At 40.2% G+C, this 20,831-nt stretch overlaps 1 protein-coding gene across 28 annotated transcripts in view; it reads right to left on the bottom strand.

Annotated features, from left to right (window-relative positions):
• Positions 1–14,755: 14,755 nt before the first annotated feature.
• ptprda (protein tyrosine phosphatase receptor type Da) overlaps positions 14,756–20,831 on the bottom strand; it is a 418,286-nt gene continuing 412,210 nt past the window's right edge. For all 28 annotated transcript variants that reach the window (XM_085267046.1, XM_085267055.1, XM_085267050.1 and 25 more), the window contains 5 exons: positions 20,586–20,712; positions 19,953–20,078; positions 18,855–19,009; positions 18,497–18,632; positions 14,756–18,094 (listed from right to left, as the gene is read on the bottom strand). In XM_085267046.1, coding sequence (XP_085123172.1) covers positions 18,026–18,094; positions 18,497–18,632; positions 18,855–19,009; positions 19,953–20,078; positions 20,586–20,712 — 613 coding nt within the window. In that variant the 3' untranslated portion in view covers positions 14,756–18,025. The remainder of the gene's footprint in view (positions 18,095–18,496; positions 18,633–18,854; positions 19,010–19,952; positions 20,079–20,585; positions 20,713–20,831) is intronic.

The raw sequence follows: 20,831 nt of genomic DNA, 5'->3' as shown, positions 1-20,831 counted from the left end.
ATGATATCCCCATAACCATAAGGTGGCCGTTTTTTTCTTTTTTTTCATCATGTAAAACATGTTCAGATGATGGGAAACAGCTAATTAAACAGTGTAGTGTAAATCCTTTACAGGTGCCAATAATAAAGCATCTTTCTGAAGCCCCTTCTGGGGGGGCTCTGTTTTAATATGGCAAACTGTAAGACTCTACAGTGCTGTGAAAAAACATTTTTCCACTATGTTTTTCCTATTTGTCACAGTTCCAAACATCAAACAAATGTAATAATAGACAACGATAACCGAGTGAATATAAAATGCAGTTTTAAAATGACACTTTCATTTCAAGGAGCAAAAAAAACTCAGTGAAAAGGTAATTGCCCCCTTTGTTAAGTCATTAATTAACTATAATGAAGCACAGATGTTTGAATCACTTAAATATAACATGCTGGACAAAGAGAAGTAGACAACAATCTAAAGAAACAGCTGAGAAGCAAAGTCACTGACATCTATCAGTCTGGAAAGGGTTACAGAGCCATTTCTAAGGTTTTGGGATTCTACTGAATCACGGTGAGGGCCATTATCAACAAATGGAGAAAAATTGGAACTGTGGGGAACCATCCCAGGAGTGGTCAACTCATCCAGGAAGTTACAAAGAACTCAGAACAATCTCTAAAGAACTGCAGGTCAGAGTTCATGATTCAACACTAACAAAGAGACTGGGGAAAATGTCCTCCATGGGAGAGATTCAAGGAAAAAACCACTGCTGACCAAAAAGAACATAAAGAAGACATCTTGATGATCCCCAGGACTTATGAAACTAACAGCGTTTCATAAAAGAACCTCGTGCTAGCTGACAAACATGGTGGTGGTAGCATAATGGTCTGTGGCTGCTGTGGTGGCATTCGACTTGCACGATTAAACCATAAATTCTGCTCTCTACCAGTAACCCCTATAAGTGTGTGTCTGCTTAGCTCATGGGCTAGCAGGTGATCAAGTGACACAAGGCTAAATTCTAGCAACCTAGGTTCAAGTCCAACCCACGGTTCTTTGCCTTCTTTGCCTTTTGCTTTCCTGTCCAATCTTTACTATTTATTGAAGGCAAACACCTTGCCCCCCCCAACCAAAAAAAGACTCCTGAAGGCAAATACCCAACCTGAAGCTCAAGTACTTATGTAGCAAGATAAGGACCGAAAATACAGCAGCAAGTCCAGCTCTGAAAGTTTTTGGAGTGAGTAATTAGGCCCGGTATGTCTGGATAAATCTTTTCTCCTAAAAAAAAATAAAACTATTCTTTTAAATCTGCATTTTGTATTTACTCAGTTTGTCTGATGTTAGATAAATAGATTAAAAAAAATCAGGAAGGGGGCAAATACTTTTCCACAGCACTACAGCTCATTTGAAGAATCGGTTATCTTTGGCAATGAGCTGGTAGAAGCAAATCTAATTCTGAAAAAAAGATATATACCATCTAGTTCTGCATCCGTGAAACTAAAAGCTAAAAAGTAGAGTGTAACAATGTGCTGGTATTGGCCGAAAAAAAGAGGGGGGAACTGTTGTTATGATGTGCAGGATACAGCTAACTTTTTCTTTCTCCTACAAATCTGGTAAAACCATTAAAGCATTCTTTTCTCCTGCATATGCTGTGAAAATGTTGAGTGAGACTTGTTTAAGGTAGTCATTTGGTTCATGCCTTGACAAGGCAATAATAGCTCTTGTACATACCCGCAATGTGTTGCTCGGCGGTATGGCTCCAGTGCAGCTTGTATGATTTTATTTCCCTCTCTGAGGTTCAGCATTAATTCACTGTTATCACTGTCACACTGACACATTTCAATTACCGTGACAATTACAATGATAGAAGCAGAGACAGGTGGCAAGAAATATGGTATCATTCAGCTCACACCACCTTAATGTCAGGTGTTAGAAAAGGCCAACGTATGTGTTGATGAGTTTGTTCACAAGTTTCCAAATTAATTTAACTGATCAAAACTGGTCCTGTGTTTAATTTACCACTGAGTTAACTTCAAAAAACTCCACCGTTCACCTGTAGTGAGTGCACTCAGGTAGTAAAGTTACTCCGGACCAGATGTGTCCTTGAGTTTTTCCTTATCTGTGTTCAGTTGAGTATTCAGTTATCAGTTGACTGTTTACCTCAGCTGTCAGTGTTGGGTGAGAATCCTGTAAAAATTTGTAGAAGTCCGTGAAGCTTACATCTGTCCAATGAAACTGATACGGACATGAGTTGTTGTCATGAAGTTTTCTGTCTGTTTTTGTCACTGTTAGCTGCTGTTAGCCTGCGTTAGTGAAACTGTATTTAAAGTGAATGCAACACTTGGTAAATAAACTGTTATATGACGTCTAATCAAGCTGTTCATTTGGGGGAAAGTGTGACTTTTAGAATACTCAAGCCTAGTGCCAGCTAGCATAATGTTAGCTCATAACTAGCTAATGTTGCTGTTTAGCCAGCTTGTCAGCTTTCAAGAAGGGAGGGTTGCATGTCTAATCTGAAAAGGAGAACCTTTTTCCCACCCTGTAGGTTGTGAGTTATATTAACTATACAACCCTAGCTCTCAAAATCCACTTTTTGGGACTGTCATTAATCAATTGTAGATCCATGGCGGCGTTGCCTAGCCATAGCATCGATTGTTTTGTTGCATCTAAAAAAAGATACACATGGACATTTTAATGAGGTTAAAACGTGATTTTAATTGAAGGGGAACTTTAATGTAATGGCTCAGTAATGACTGGAGCCAACAGCTTCCAACCCGCTGTCTCAGCATTACAATTCAACTAGATGGTACGTTTTCCAATAACCATCACCGTACGCTAGCGTCCATACTCACACTCACAAACACTCACATACAATCAAATGAGGCCTGCAATGATAGCCAAATTTCTCATCATCACTGCGAAGAGTGAAGCTTCTGCTATACCCAGACATTAACCCACACGCATCCGCAATTTTCTCAGGCTGACACTTCAATTAGGCTAATCCTGCCTGCATACAAAATGCTGCACTTCTTCTCTCTGAACCAGCAATGCTGGATACATGCCATATTCCTGTGCTTTCTCTCCTGCTCTGCATCACAAGTAGAGGAGCTTTATTCAGTGATGGAGGAGAGAATCCGGAATGATCGGTTCCACTTCCAGGCAGAAGCACGGAGAGGGAAGATGCAGGGAAGCAGAGATAGAGAAACAGAGCGGAGGAAGGATGAAGGGAAAGTGGTAGGCGGGTGAGGGAGGCCAGAAAGACTAAGTATCATTGCTACATGTTTCCTGCATCCATATATTCCACTGGAAAATGGAAGATATGGCGTAAGGAACAACTCAAGGGTGTGTCCATAGAGGCATCTACTGTCCTCAGTTGCTGTTAAGCACTTAAAAGAACTGCAAGAATAACACAGCCTTAATTACAAAGCCAGAAAAACCTGAAAATATGATCAACAATCCTCCCAGACAATGATAATCTCACTGCAATGCATTATTATTTGTGCTTGTGTGATTAAGCTGTGGTTATACTTGATTGCACCTGAAATTTGTTGATTTTTTTGAGAGACACAACACATGTTAATCTTGAGGCATTATTGATTACTGTGTGCAAAAAATGTCCAACTATGCTTGATATGGAACTGAAAAACTCAGTGTAACAGGGAAAAAAAAGTTTTCCCAGGAAAAAAAAGTAGTTTGCTCAGGTTCACTTCTGTAATTGCCTGCTCCGATGCCTGATTTTCAAAATTAACTCACAGTCATCTTAAAGTTGGGAGTGTGGGTTTTTTACCATTTACCTGGATGACTGCTGATTGCAAGGCACTGCAACCTTGGATTTTGTGTGCATGTGTGTGTGCCAGAGAGAGACTGACTTGAGTGAAACATATCATGCAGCATTATAACATGAATGGCAGTGGGTACGGCCGTGACGTTATGAAGGCTAACGAGAAATGGCCCGAGAAGATGTCACAGAAGGAATCAGGAGCAGTTTGAGGAAGTTCCACAAATATGTCCATCCGAGTTAGATCGACTGCTGTCATGTGTAGGCTTGGTCAAGACAGTGGGGGAAAATGAGAGACATATTTTGGGAGGGAATAAATTGACTTGTGAACACAGCTGCTGTGCCATTATTTTTAAAGTTTAAATAAGGTGAATTCAAGTTGAGGTCTGCAAAAGGATGTGTATTCCATCATTTTATTTTCTTTCTTTTTTTTTATTGTTATTCTCAATATACAGAAGTCATTAACACCATCCTCACCCACCAGGATTGAGATGATTTCTTGTGGCATGCAGTAATCAATATGACAAAATAATCACCACCTTACAGAGCAACTCAAATGGTCAAAACACATGGAGGCTGAATGCTTTTGTTCTGTTTCACCTGTGACTCTATAATGTCAAGTTTTCGAATCCATCTCCACGATATGAACACTTCACCCCACATCCCTCTTCTTTTAGGCCTTCCACCACTGTAGTGCTGGCATCGCTCCTCCCTGAGGTGCTACTCTAGGACATCTAGACTACCAGTGGAAATACAGTAGTTAATCTCTGCTAGTTAAATACTCTTGTATGGCCTCGAGCAGTAGCAGTCAACCGTCCACTCTTTTGTGTTTTACATTTTCTCTGGGGAATTTGCTCAGCCTGTTCTAAAGTGTTATATATGGAAACAAAGCAAACATTTTTCAGTCCTGTTTACGGTATCTGTACTATTCTTCTGCCTGCTTGATTATGCACAAAGGTGACCCCAGTGGAAGGAGCCACATGTATTTGATTTGACATAGAGCCTGACTGATATATTGGCGAATATTAGCTAGTTGCCAATCTGTCAGCATTGGGATTAGTAGGTGAAAATTTAAAAAGTAACACTGCACAACAAGAAGGTCCTGAGTTTGGCTCCATCATCTGGTCGGGGCATTTCTGGAGTTTGCATCTTCTGACAATATTTACATGGGTCCTCCCCGGGTACTCTGTCTTCCTCCCTTCTAAATTGCCCATAGATGTGGGTGTGAGTGCGTATGATTGTGTCCAGGGTATACCTGCCTCTCGCCCTATGGTAGCTGGGCTTAAGGACCCCACGACCCTGTTAAGGATAAGTGGAAGAGAATGGATGGATGAATAGAAAAAGAGGAAGTGGGAGAAGCACCCTTTAACCATGTTATGTGTGTTGATGTTGCATGATTCACCCAACAGAGGGGGTTTCCCAAGATGTGTATTACTAACAAAATGCGAACGAGTGATGCAATAGTTGTTGTGACAGTAAAAACAGGGTTGTTTCAACCTTCATTGTCATATTTTTAAATCACAAATTTTGGCATTAAAAGTCCTTCATGTTGAAGATTTGTACACCTGACACAACCCTCCCAGGGATACATGCCTGCTCTCAGGGATCTTTTGCAGTGACGTCACCCACTACACTACACTTACACTTCCAACTGTGCTAAACTGATTAAAAGTCATTTCAGCTACAAGTCGGTTTATTTTTGTTGCAGTTTTGCGACATTAATGACATTAATTATCAGTGAAATAGTTTCATTGTTTTCTGCATGATCCTGTTCTCCTTGTGTCACATTTTTAACAAACTAGACCCAAATTTTCATGACTTGTGAAACTAATTTCTGCAGTATTTTCTGCGCTCATTAGCAACCACCTATTGAGTCACCACTTTTGATCACCACGCACAGTAGGCTCACAGATGAAGGTGCTTCTGAAAGTTTTTTTCTTTTTGAAATGACAACAATCTCCATGCTTTAGCAACTTCAAGGGGAATCCAACCTTACTAAAGTAAAAACTGGAATGTGCCGTGCACTGTGATGAAGGCCAGCAACTCTTAGCCTTGCCCTGCAGTACTCGATATGCAGTGCAAAAAAGAAAGTATGAAAACAGCTGAACTAGATTAAAGGTTGACTCAGTAATCCTATTGAAACCACATTTTTAATCGGTGCTTTTTGTTCACTATTCAGTGTGCTCAAAATCTATGATAAACTGACTGAAAATACATTGAAAATACTTTTGAAAGTGAAAAACATTAGCAGCATTTGGACTCTGAAGTGCAGCATGTAGCTGAAGTTGCACAACCTTGACTTTTCTAGCAAGTGCCTTTTCCGTTGGCTCCAGTGTTTGGCAATATCGCTGACTGACTCTGTAAACCTTTATAGGACAGCATGACAGTTTCATATTATCCCTGATATAGCTTTGTGTAATGTCAAAAGCAAAGCTATTGTGAAAAAGACATTGGGAAGAAGATGGACAACGTGAAAGCCTTGTTGTGTACGAGGAGCCCCCTAAAAGCACTTATAAATGGGGAAAAAAAATTGTTCCCTCAAGCGGAACTGTCTTCACTATCAGCGGAAATTATATACTCCCTGACAGTGAAATGACTACCAGCTGGTGAAGGGAAAAAATGAGGGGGAAACGTCTAATTTTATGACTGCTTTTAATGACATCCCATTCCCCCACCTCCAACCCCTCACCCCACTGTGGATTGCTCAAGACCACACTAAGCTGTAATAATGCATTCAAGTTTGAACTTCTTCCACGTTTCTCTATTATATGCAGTAAGCTGAATTTTCCTATTACAGTGAGTTAGTCACAGCCACTTTCAGTTAGCGGAGCTGCCATATGCACAGCGGAAGGGTTTTATCATCAGAAATGTATTATGTAAGATTGACTCTAGGGTGCAAAGGGGGAGGGGGGCAAAAAAAGAAACCCCTGTTATCAGCTCCCGCGTCTGAAACGGAAGGATCCTGTGGAGGGTGGTGGTCAAAGGTTTCGAACCATTCAAATGGGCCAAGAGTGCTGATGCGTCCTGTTTACCTTGTGGTAATGGATTTGTTTGCAGCCCAAACCAGCCCTTCCACCCCCCCGTCTCGAAGGAATATTGAGGGCTTAGCTCCATTCACTTTCTGCTGCCCTGGCCATTTATTTTGATTAGGGAATGAAGTCCTCCACCCGGCCCTACCCCGAATAATTGACACTGTGTCCTCCTAGGTCAAGAAAAATATACCCTTAGTACTTATCCCCTTGGTGAAGTGGCAGTGTATGAAAAGATTGTGGCTGAGCACTGAACTGAAAGTGTATTATTGCTTTAGGTTGCAACAAAAAAAAGGAAAAAAAAACTGTCGGGGAGCTCGTAAATTATATTTCCGGCTCTTTTTGTCCCCCAAGCTTGACAGGATAATTGATGTGAGCTGTGAACTTCAAATTGGCTTCAACTAGCCTATATATTATATATTTTTCTTTTGTTGTCAGGAAGATCTAAAGTCACTCAGATGTTGACGGTTTAAATAAAGGACATTGGAGAAAATAGATGAAATATGTTAAAATATTTCTTATACTGGGCCTTGGTGCAGCTCCTCGGGTCATTTTTTCTGAAGCGAGATGCTTTAGCACTCTTTCCTCTTCCTTTCAGCAAGCTTTCTTCTGATTGGCTGCCCCTCAAAAACACAAACAGTAGGTGGGAGGAGCTTCTGAGGTGACCACATTGGGGATATCCTCTCACATTCATACCACACCAGAGCCGAGAGAAGAAAAAAGCTAACTTTTGTGTGCATAGTGATTACGTGTACCTATCCTGACCTCGTTATTTGAAACCGTTACTGTAAGAGAAGAATGCGTAATATGCTCCTTTTATATTTTCTTCAGCTTATGTACAAGCTGCTAACAGCAAGTCTAGAATTAACTCGCTGATTAAAAATCGGAGTTTTTGCCTAATCCCTTTCCCTTCCTTCCTTCTACATTGAGACATTAGTTCCTAAAACAGCACTGATGCATGTCCACTCCCTCATGAAGCCAACTAGGAATCAGCAGTGCAGGCAGAGAGAAAAGGGGAAGCAGATGGCTGGCCTACAGAGGTTCTGATCGCAGGGATATTGGCAAGATGCTGAGCTGGAGAAATTAACCTTCGGAGGTTTATACACTGCGGCAACTGTTGGCTCAGGCTGGATTGCTCCCTGGCCCTCATCTCACTACCGCCCCTGTTTTTCCAGTCAACCTTTTCACGGAAGTTGTCTCTTCCTTATCGGTCTCGATTTTAATCATTTAACTCCCTGTTTTCTCTGTTTGCTTGGTTTTTTCTCACTTCGTCACTCAGTTGAAGAAACCCAATCTGATAATATCTTTTCACTGAGATAGCTAGCAATAATTTACACTTCAAAAACAAACAAAAATTTGCAATCGCGCCGATAGCTGCAGCCTTTTATTTGTCTCCCTTTCCTTTCGTTCCTGCCGCAGTCGTAACTAAAGGTCAAACCTTCCGTCTGCCTCTGAAGTAGCTCTAATATGATGTGCGCATGAAGTCAAAGCCTTGGCAGCGGCGTCAACTCTTTTCTGGATTCGTTTCTTGTTGATCTGGGAGCTGGCTTGATTGAGGATCCCCATATGGATCGTCGTCATCAGTCTGCTGCGGGGCATGCTGCCTGTCTAGCTGCTGCAAAACAACAGTCTCCACCATTCTGCCGGCAAAAGGCCCCATAGCTGTGTTTCATTTGCAGCACACAGTTGGTCTACATTGTACCTTTAGTTCATTCTGTTTGCTCAGCTGTGTAGCTTCCAAGTTTAATATTGGTTTAACATTAGCTTTGCTGGAAGCCAGCAGCAACAGTGAAGTAGTATAGCTCTGGCCTTAACAAGTGTATAAAATCTCTGTTACGGTTTGGTAATCGACGTTGTACTAACAGTAACGATATGTAAAGTATAAAGTGACTTTAGTTTAATAGGGTAATCAGTGAGTACTTGGAAATCATTCCAAGTTACAGGCAGCAGTGCTCCATTTAAATTCACTGTGATCTTTCTGTTTGGCTATTTTTAACATGTCAAAGAAACTACTTTAAAGTGCTGTAGAAAGGGCTTAAAAGATGAAACGAAGACCTATCAGTTATTAATAAAACACCCAAAGATGTTGAATCAAAGAATGTGAAAAATTTGTTGGAAGTGCAAATGTGTTCATTGCCAAATCTCATCAATAAATGAGATAAGAAACTGAAACAATCCAGACACACATAAAGGAAGAGGTGGAAGAAAAACATCCAGCGTTTTTATATTTGACTATTTGAGTCCCCTTCAGATTCAGGAAATAAGTTCTGTGCATCATTACTAATATTAAAATGGAAAAATATTAATTGAACAGTGTTTCACCTTCAGGGCAAACATTTGGGAATGTTTTGCACTTGATAACTAGCATTGCGAGACAAAAGTCAAATATTTTGTAAATGAAAAATTTTCCCTAAGTAAATAGCCAAATCATGACTGGCTCTATATCACAGTTATTTCTGAACTCCTCCATCCATCCATCCATCCATCCATCCATCCATTTTCTTCCCTTATCTGGCTCCAGGTAACAGGAAGTCTAAGCAGAGAGACTCAGACATTCCTGTCCCCAGCCACCTTAATAATAATAATAATAATAATAATAACACCAGAACAGACCTCTACCTCCCAAACCACCTCTTCCACCTCTTCCGGGGGCCACCAAGATCTTCCCAATTCGGCCAAGGAATACAAATCTCTTTAGCATGTGCTGTGTTTACTCACCTAAGATGCACGCAGGAGGTGTCCTGGTCAAATGAATGAGCCTCAACCTTTCTTTACCTTTAAATACGAAGGAGTAGAGGCTCTACTCCAAGCCTCTCCTCCTTATCTCTAAGGGAGAGCACGACCACCCTTTGGAAGAAGCTAGTTTCTATCACAGGGATTTGCAGTCTTATTATTTTAGTCACTACCCAGAGCTAGTCCATGACTTGGAATAAGAACTCCACCCTCTCTTCTGACTGACGACCATGGTTTCAGACTTGCAGCCGAGGGTTCCTAAAGAGTCCAAAAGAGCTGCATTGTCTCTGGAGAACAAACACGTGATCCTGAGGTCAATAAAGTGGTGAAAACGTCCCAACTGGCTGTATCTTGAAATTCTGTCCATAAAAAGTATGAACACAATCAGGGCAGCCCTGATGGATACAAACTCTTAAACTCTCAAACCTCACCTGACCTCAAAGCAAGGTCTCACTACAGTTGTACAGGAACTGAATGGCCTATAGCATTGGACCCATCAACTTGTACTCCCCAATCACTCCTCACATGATGTCCAGAGGAACCTGGTCGAATGCCTTCCAAAAAACACACATAGATTGGTTGGGCAAACTCCTGTGTAGTTTTGCACAACCATGAGACAGACTCTTCTCTCCAGCACCCTGACATAGACCTTCCCAGTGAGGATGAGGAATTGGAGTATACCTCCAATTCTTCCTTCTTAAAAACCCTCAGCAAAGAGAGTAGACGCCTGTACCATGAACTTTAGTTTACCCTTGGGGTGTTCAAGGTTACAAATGTAGCTCACTTCTTTTTGGGGGTACGCCACCATAGTTAGTCATGCTGAAGACCAAACAGAGTAAGTTTTGTTTGAGCTGAAAGCAGCATGTGCTAAACTACTGCCCACTGATCAGTCAATCCTCTGGAAAATATAGTCACCGTTCATCTAAAGTCTTTGTCGTTTCTTTACAAACATCAATAAGAAATTCAGGTTATTAAGAGCAGCAAGATTAACACTTACGACTTAAGACTGCAGCAGAAAGAATCAGGCAATCTTTTCAACAGGAATACTTTTATTTTAAAAAACATGTTAATAGAACTGAATAAATAAGTCAGTAAATATGATCAGATTTTGCAGTCTGCAATATTTTTGGCAAGTTTTCCCTCCTGGCTTTAAATAGACTTCATTAATGTAACATTTTTACAGTCATAGTTACCACTGCACACAACATGCCCACACATTCATACGATGTTAATATGCATACTGTGAAGCACTGTCTTGTTTTGTTTTATTCAATCACGCTCACTAACACAGCACTACTCTGGCTGCTGCAAAGCCTTCTCTCAGTTGCTCCCTTTAAAGGTTACCACGTGGGTCTTGCGCCTCCATCTCATCCTATCCTTAGCATCCTCCTCTGTCACACAAACCCTTTGCATGTCCTCCTTCACCACACTTCAGTCAATCTTTTCTCTGGTCTTCCACTTGTTCCACATACATCCTTTGTCCAATATAGTCACATTCCCTCCTCTGGCCCAGTCTCCAACCTTCTCACCCTAAGCTGCTTTTCTGAGATATCCATTTCTACCTCATTTCTCATCTTTTTAAGTTACTTTTGCTCGTAAGACATCCTGCTACCAGACCTCTTTGTGATTAGCCCTACTCTGCAGCCACAGACAGGGAGGCGGGGTAAAGAGGGTTGCAAATTTGCATCAAACCAGAACACCAAGATTTAAAAGCCAGTGGTTTTTGGCAAAGGGTTGAAGAAGCTAAAGTGTCTTTTTGCACCTCGTTTGCACCTGCGGAACCTATATTTGAGAACTTAGCAATCCACAGCAATGTTCATATGAAAATAGATGCAGAACGTAGCTGCCAAAGTGCACATTACTGAAAACCACAGGAAGATGAGTCACAAAATGCACGAGTTGATGAAGTGGTAACAGGTGATTGTTTATCAGCACAGGGACGGAGCTCCGAGAACAGTCAGCATCTGAGTTCTTGATCGAACTGAAGTGACAATATAATTGAATTCTTTTAACACTCAATTATGTAGTGTTGCTGCAGTAGAATTAGGCACAGACGGCCTTTTCTTCTTTCAGAATTGAGAGAATTAAAATAAATGTCTTTCTTAAATCCCACTCAGTACTGCTGACAACAAAGCCACGCAGCATTTGGACATGTTTCATCAAATTTAGGATGTTGAAAATAAAGCACCAGGGGACTGAGGCAAGCTGTCGTCGTTGAATGTGTGTGTGTGTGTGTGTGTGTGTGTGTTGGAGTGGGGTGGTGGGTGGGTGTAAATGAGAAATGACTTGTGCAAAGTGTTGTGACTGGCTGGTTGGTTTCATAATTCTCCAAAAACTGCTGAGAGACGGAGACGGAACATCTGCTCGACACATCTGAAGTGCAGTCTCCGGTGAAAAATAAAATCTGATGACAGTAGAAGTTCCTTATTTTGTTGTACTCTTGACTAGTGTGAAGCAGACATCTGCACTGGCACGATTGCCCAAGAAGTTTGGGGATTCGTTTTAGCCAATTTCCACGAAACTGTCAGAAACAAGGTGAAGCGATAATCGCTCTCGCTGTGCAGTAATCTGCGATCGTTTCCCCCGCATGTCATGTGAACTTTTGCGTGCATGGTAATATAATACTCAAGCATTCAGAGCGTTCGGTTTGTTCGAGCTTTCATAACGTTGTCTCTAGTCTTGGCAGTGTTTTTCCTCCATAGGGAGTAATGTTCTAAGCATATGTGGGGGTTGCAAGGCTGAAATTAATGTAAATTTATGTGATTCCAATGCTTCATAACGCAGCAGAAAACATCCGAGCGCAGTAAACAACATCCTGTACATTATTCGTCTTGAGTTTTCAGGTGCGATTTGTAAAAACAAAGAGCGGAAGGCAACGTGTCACTCCTGTGGAAATCACTGCCGCACATCCGCTCTGCATTTCTTGTAGTATATCATTGTTTTTGACACATAATATACGGCGCGATTTTCTCTTTAAGACAGGTGCTTGTTATCGGTTGCATTCCAACTCTGCTGTGATCTGACACGTGGACGAAGGCTTTGTTAAGCTTGTTATCAGAAAACACGTTCAGTAGTAAACTCGGGAGTAATGTTTCTCCAGCTCACCGCCAAAGCTGACGGCATCTGTCATTTGCTATCATGTGGAATGATGTTTTCTAATTGAGCGCATGGAGAGCTTCCTGAGTAACTTCTCCCAGCAAGCAGTTATTGACTGTGCTCCCCAGCTGTCAAGTAGTTTAATACTGTTTTAAATGCTCTTTTTAGTTCCCGCACTTGCTTTTGCTTCAGGTTATTGACATTTTATTGTACTTGTGACATTCTAATTGATGGAGGAACATCCGCTAATGTTATTGTGACTAATAAGTAGTCTAATTATAAATAGATTTTGTGTAGTAAGACTTTAATTAATTCGCAGTGACTCAGTGAAGTTACTGCAGGTAAGTATTCTGTCTGTAATAGAACATTTGTGTCCAATTGTTACCAGTAAAACCATATTATGTGCACTTAAATGAATAGCTACTTTTTTGGTTGCTACTTTTATGCGTTTGCGTTTATTTTGGTCATTTAGGCTTCAGCCTTCTGTTAGTATCTACACAGGATGCGTTTAGGCTCAGTGCATTAGCAGGTCGCCTGTAATTGTGGCTCTTTCTAGAGCTCCATACATAATCCACAAAGTCATACATTTACATTTTAAGCCTGGAAACATGCTAAGCTTGGGACCCCTCCGCATCTAAAGTGAATAAATATTTGGGACTCTTATGTGTATTTAATGCATTTCTGCAATTTTACTGACTTTCAATATGCCTTCGCTTTACCATGTTGGGAAATGTCATCCAGGATAGAACAATGTCCAGCACGCACGTTCAACCCGACTGATGATTAAAACTGTCCTATTAGGTTTGATGCAGAGTAGCAGATATCCAATATATACTTTAGCATCATATAATATATTGTCAAAAACATGGATTCTCAAATTTTATTCGTGATATATGGATATCTCGTGTTATTAAAGAGTTCCAGCATTTAAAATTTATATAGCACCAATTCATAACAACAAAGAAACCCCAACAATCACACAACTCCCTATGATTTGGCGATTGTGGGAAGGAAAAACTCCTTTTCAACAGGAAGAAACTTGCAGCAACCAAGATTGTTGCACAGGAGGAAACATGTCACCAAACAACTGGTAGGTCTAAATTGGTTCGACTGCATTCATTCTCCGACAGATTGGTGAAGGTTTGCAACTAATTGCTCTGTACTTACAAGCTTATTGCACACAGTAAGCGTAATTTTGATTGTACCTTGTTTTCCCCAGTGTGACTGCAGCATTAGGTAGCCAGGGTCTCATACATCACCAATCTAAAATAGCAATCTTGTCTCTCCTCTGCTCACCGTTTCACCACGTGTGCCACCTTTGCTCCCACTCCTCTCCGTGTGTCACAGTGAAACAAACACACACAGAGCAGAGATGCTTCGTTTAGCTTTTGTACACAAGCCACTGTGGAGCTTTTGATGTATCCCATGACTTGCTTGATCTATCAGAACAGCACTCTGTATGTACTATGGGACTTGCAGATTTTCAGAATAGCGAAACATACACCTGGATAGTGTGGACCAGTGTGGATCTCCCTCTATGCAAGCAAGGAGCAGAAGGATGAAGCAAGGATTAATTTGTATTTTCATGGATATATGGACGCTAAATGAGCCAAAGGTAAAAACCATTTAAACATTTAAAGGGATTATAACCTAATAAGAAAAAACCCTAGTAAATATGTAAATTTGATGAAGAGGAAAGTGTTTTTTAGACATTTAATCAATGCCATAATAGACTTTAAGTTCACAGACACTTAAACAATAGATTAAATGCATAAACTTGGAGCAAAAACCTCAACGTAGCAACAGGGAGCTGCATTTTTATTTAAATGACCGAATTGAGGTTTTAATTCTGAGTAATAGTACCATTCCACCATGTTACTAGGGTGAACAAAGTCTGCGTTAAAAAACAAAGCAGCTTCGAAAACATCGCACTTCATTCGTCAAAGGTTCCCCCGATGATTCATTGTGGCTGACATCAGTGACAGAAAAACCAGAGCGATGGAAATCTATTCAAATGTGGTGAGGCTCAATTTCCCCTTTCATGAGAGAACTGTGGATAATATGTTGGACCCAGACCAGTAGGGGGTAAAATAGCTTCATCAGTCTTTTCAAGTCAAAGTGAGGTGGAGGGAAACAAGTGAAACGCCGATGCATAACACTGACATTTTTTAATAGAATTCATTTATAACAAATGGAACTCGTGTCAGCAAAGAACTGGTTTTCGTACAGACTTCTTCCGCCACCAATGTAACCTAAGTAAGAAAATAAAAAGCACTCCTTTCATTCAGAGAAAGAAACATTTTACGCTAACAACTAATCAGAGGTAATTGTATGATCTTTTTAACAAGCCATTTTTTTCTTCTTTTTTTTTACAATTTCATTATTTAATTTTCAGTCTATGCATCCAGACGAGAGATAGATAGAGAGAGCAGAGAACACAACGTTTATTTCTGTTAATGACACTCCAAGCTTGAATGGCAAAGCCACGAGAACAGATGGTCGGGGGGGACAGATTGTTCTGAAGTCATCTGCTGGAGTAACCATGGCATCAGAATGGATGCTCTTTTTGCCACAAACTTTTTTTTTTTGTCTTTTTCAAGAGTTGATACCATTTTGTGTTATTTACATACACACAAAGTGAACGTTTAAGGAGATTTTTTTTTCTTTTTATAGATGGGTTCAAGTAATATATTATTGGGTTTAGAATCAATAGGGCAGTGCATAGTACAAAGATAGAGAAAGTGCAAGTCTTCCTACCAGGCCAGCTTTGGCCGTTCTGCAACGTTTAACCATGCATATGAAAAACAAAAGAAAACAAATCGATAAAAAAAAAGGGGGGGGAAAAACACAACGTGTTCTGAGATTAACATAATGTAACATTAGCCACCATGAGGTTAAATAATAGCACTTTTATATCTCAAAACTATGACAAAAGTAATCAGTTAAGCAGACACAAATATAACACATAGCTGCTTCAGTTAACAAGGGAAAGAAAGCACCTGGAATGCACATCCACAAAGCCATCAGAGAGGGTACTGAGAAGTTATAGATGCTGCTCCACATGAAGACTGAAACATAACCCAGCTAAACCCCCTGTCTCGAACTGCTATGCCAGAAAAAAAGAAAAGAAAAAGGGGGCTTGAAACACCGTTTAGGATTGTCAGGATAACATAAATGATGTTTTGTTTGCAGTTTGTATTTCTCTACATATAAAGTAAAAACCTAAGGCATGAAGAAGAAACGCTTCGGTGACGACCTGTGCACTTGGCTTTTATTTGGCCTGATCGTTTTTTATTTAAAATCTAAACAATGTTGGGAAATGTGACTGTAAATGGTAAAGAATCGGTTAACCTTAGGTTGGGCCTTAAGACATGATGGATATTATCCTGTTTAGTTCTGACACCAGTCTCATCCCTGTTTAAAACCTGTCTGGTAATTGTTCGCAATGTTGCCCGTTTTCTATAAAGGCCAGTAGGCCAGTATACATGTTTTCCTCTAATTCGCTAATTCGCTTCACAGCCACAATAAGGCCACTGAAAATGACACGTATGACCTTTGAAACGTTCTTATTTGCATATATATAATCTCATCATGTGACAAATGAATACTAAAGGTAAATAAACTGTACATTTACACTAAATGCCTCGATTACTCAAAGGATACATTGACATGTTAAATGAAACATTATAAAAACAGGCATAAATATAAGGCACTCTAAATGCAAAAAGAAAGAAATGTCCTTACCACCGAACGCTTCGAAGAACCACAACAAAGTGACGTCTTTGTACCTTGCCCTATTGCGTGGAACGTGAGTGCGGCTGCGCGACCCCTCTGTCTCTGAATACAAAGTGTACGAGAGCTCGGAAAAAAACACCGGGGCGTTCCCACTCCCACGCCTCGCTCGCGGGGGGAAACGACAATGTCAATGAGTGAACAACATATCCACGTAAAACCCCTATCTAAACACACACATATTTATTGCACAAGAAAAGATGCACTGAATCAGAATACAGTTTTGTCCTACTGATGTGCATTCCAGTGAAAAATCTCTTCATTTCCCCCACAGCACACAAACTCTCAATTTAAAAGATTTCATAGATGATCCATATTTCATTTACATTTTCACTCATAAATTATGTACTTTATCAATATATTTAGAATGTTATTTACTTTAATATATATATCTATAATATATATTTATATATCTCACATATTTGACAATCTATACCATATATTTATATAGTCGTGTATGTCATCGAATTCATCAGGTTCTCTCTTATCATTGGAACATGGAAGAACTAAGATAATCGGTAGCAGCAACTTCATACTTTGCTCATCCCTGTTGATTCCACAAAGCCCCAGTTTATCTCATGGGAGTAATTAAGTTACCATGTAGGTGATCATGGACAGAAAAAACAAAACCAACAGAGGAAAAGAATCAATTGTTTTAGAAAAAAAAACAACAGAAAAATCAAGACCAAAAAATAACTCTTTAACAAAGTTACATTTTGGTTGTGTGAATTCTGTTCTGTGCACTAAGTGCAACAAAATGCGCGGGGGTAAAAAGAAAAAGCAAAGAGACCCTCTGCAAAACAGCACATACTGTACGTTAGAACAGTTCTACAGCTTTGAGAAAAAAATAATGAACCTTTACGTAAATACATTTTATCACTTTTTCCCCAAGCGATAAATTTGTGTAAAAAAAGGAAATTCACACAGTTCAAAAAAAGCACATCAGCTGTATAATAAAGTACTAAAAAACTAAATCAATAATTTGTATTTATTTCATAGATCATTTACCCTCTTCCCCAAAATTTAGATGATGAACATTGTGACAGAAAACGGGGCTATTTATTCATTGTTACTTTAAGTCTGTCCTGCTCTTGTGGACCAAGCATTGTCTTCTTTTGTGATGGGTTGTCTGTGTGTACTTGATTGTGAAACAGATTTTTTTCTTCTTTACAATGTGCATTCAGTTTTTTTTCCCTCCCCCGCAATACTGTGTTCTTCCGATGCCTCTCGTAATGGTTCATAATCACTGATGCATTTCTGACGATGTCATTATTGTTCATTTACTTTTTTGTTGTGTTGGTTTCGTTCAGTTTTATGAGCCCCAAAATGAATCCTTGAAGCAAGAGAAAAGGTAATTCCGTGTAATGCTTCAACAGTCAGGATTCCCTCACTCTGAGTCAAGGCGAGGTTTTTATCGGGGTTGGGGAAATACTTGGTCCTCCTGGGAATCATTTTTTTTTTCTTTTTGTTTTTTGACAAGTCATGTCGCACATCCAACATGTAATGAGTTGTTAGCAAGGAGTTAAGGAGTACTTTCTCAAGCAGGACTTTATGGCTCAGAAGAGAGGCTCACTGGGTTTTCTTTTTCCAAAGGGCCCTCTGCTTTTATCTTCCAATACTGGGTCTTTTACGTTGCATAGTGATCAAAGCTTCCCAAGTACTCCAAGCCAGCTCTGTAGCAGAACTGGTATTGATCCTGGAAACAAAGAAGAAAAGATGGTTACATAGAATCATGTTCGCTACATTTTCCATTCCAGCCAACCAAGAAATTGTCTGTACTGTAGATACAATTCATTTTTTCCCAAAAATAAACACAAACTACATTCTCAAAGCTTGAAATTTGAAATGGAGAAGTGGAGAACTGGCAAAACTACTTTAATTCCACTACTAAATTAATCATAGTCGCTTTAGTTAATCTGTTTGGCTAAAGAGGCTGCTTGGAATCTATCCAGACCTTTCAGGCAATTGGAGCTAACTATCAAATTAGTAACATAGTAGCTAGTTACAGTCAAACACCTATAGTACAGTATGTAGGTTGGGCTTTTCCTAGAGTGTGAAAGTACACCAATAACAAAGGATGGGGTTGGAGACAGCTCACCTCTGTCTGCACCATAGCTGGTCTTTGCGTCCGTAACATTTTCACTGTCTGAAAGATGTCTACTACTCCCTCATATCTCATTCGTTCCAAGACGATGCTGAGGGTGATGAAAACTCCGGTTCTACCGACGCCCGCGCTGTGGAAAAGAGATCAAGATGGCAAAGAGGTCAATGCTCCTGGCCAGAACCTTAATGAACCTACAAGTAGTGTTTTTTTTCTCCCTGAATGGAAATTGCTAATTTCATCATAATTTATCCCCTAATGTGAATATGTTCTTGCATGTTTTTCTTTTTTTTTTACATTTTATTTGCCTTCTGAAAAGACAAAGATGGTTTGGTGCATTATCCTGGTCACTTACCTACAGTGGACCGAGATAGGGCCATCTTGGCCGAACTGCTCTTTTGTTTTATGTACTTGGCCGATGAAATCAATGAACCCCTCTCCTGATTTTGGCACTCCTTGTTCAGGCCAGTCTGTGAACTGAAACTGCCTTACTGTCCGTGACTGGCCATCCTGCGAGAGAAATAATGTAGAAAAACGGTCATGACAATGAGAATTGAAGCTAGGAATGTAGCTGAAGGTATTTTGCAGGTAGCCCAGTTCATTCCATGATCGTTACAGTGCAATCGTGAAATCTTGAAGAAAGGCGGTTGCGCAGATGCCAAGAGTAAAGCATCAGAGAAAACGTTTTGTTATTAAACAAGACTGTAATTTTACCTGAATGTATTTAACATGAACACTAAAGATGCTAATTCCTTTGATGTGCTACCCTTGACAGGGTGCTTGGAGAATCGACTTTGAGGATGTGCATTACTTAAGTGATGTTGTATCCCCTTGATAAGGAAAGCAATCCCATTGACGAGACAGTGTAACATACTCTGCAAAGAAGGGAGTCTGTGCCATTTATCTGTGTAAGCCTTTGATGGAATTAAAAACTCTGGCAGCTCAGTGCTGCCGGCACCACATTTGTTTTTTTTTAAACACATTGACATGTGTCATAATTTCCATATATTTATATTTCTTCACATGTTACACTTAAGGCCATAATGGTGTTGTAAACAAATATTTGATACAATGGCAAAATTGGAGCAAATTACTGCTGCTGCAGAAAAAAAATCGAGTTAATTACAGTTCATCATCCAGCGTGTTCAACCCCATTAGTCAAATCTCCTTTCTTGGTAAATAAAATCATGTGATTAACAAATGGCATTATGGGATTTGAGACATTAAAATAACCTATTGTGTGCTCGAACGCTCACTTGGTTCTTTCTAAATTGTCTACACCTGCACCTCTCTGTAATCCACTCAGTGTCCTCCATGACCCTTGGGTAGGTCACAACCCAGACGTGGAGAAACAATAGCACTAGTCTAAACTGTAAACAGCACTGATCTGAAGCAATACATTCCCACAACCTTTGATCTTTAAACCATGTTTTATGAAACAGTGTCTGCTTACCCTGGCATCAGTCACTTTGAACTCTCTCAGGATATACTGGGGCATGTTATACTCGGCCATGGGGTCCACCACAAAGTACTGGTATCTGGCCGACCTTTCTGCTGGCCAGTACTGGTGGCACTTTTCCTGTGGGAAGTGAAAAATAGAATACCACAGTGAGCCACAACATTCTCTTCACAGACTAGCTTCATTGTGTTCGTTCCCAGAAATGTCTGTCTTTCAATTCACACTGTATCTGCTCTTTCAAAGCTTTTCTTCCCAGTTCCTGAATCTAAGTATAGCTGTTTTCACACATGCACTGCAGCCCTGAACTTTTTCTAGACTTCTTTAACCCGGCGGAGCTGCACGTGAGGACAAGATGCAGTCGGACCAGAAAATAACCTGTCTTTAACCTGCCGTCTCCCTAGCACCAAGTCTATATAATGTCTGTTTGTGTCAATATGAGAATGGCACAGGTAACAGCTGGGTCAGCACTGCTTGCCCCTACGTCTCAGCTGCTACGTTCTCTAAACTTAAACCAAACAGAGTATTTCCTAGAGGAAAGCACTGCTAAAGTGGACTATACAGCTTATTGTATTTCATTTCTTTCAAAGATTGCCAGAAGAAAAGAATAGCAAAACAGTGTTTCCGTACCCTGCCCATTTCTCTAAGCTTGGTTAGCATTACAACAATAGTAGAGTTATGCTCCCAGAGCATCCTCCAAAAGTCCTCCGTGGTCTCTGCCAGTGGTCCCTGTGTTGCAATGTAGGCTTTCTGTTGCCTGCGGAAATGAATCACATGACAAAGGGGGGAAATAATCAACGTGGACGCATATCTGAATGTTACACGGAACTACGTTTGCACTGACGTGAAGCCTTGTGTTGATTCACTTTCATTTTA

Source organism: Mchenga conophoros, linkage group LG3, assembly GCF_057382185.1.
Source record: "Mchenga conophoros isolate Kocher_MC1m ecotype Shallow Benthic linkage group LG3, M_conophoros_male_GT1.1, whole genome shotgun sequence".
In the NCBI taxonomy this organism is placed as follows: domain Eukaryota; kingdom Metazoa; phylum Chordata; class Actinopteri; order Cichliformes; family Cichlidae; genus Mchenga; species Mchenga conophoros.
The sequence above is the reverse complement of the archived record's forward strand: the minus strand, read 5'-3'. Positions and strand labels throughout refer to the sequence as shown.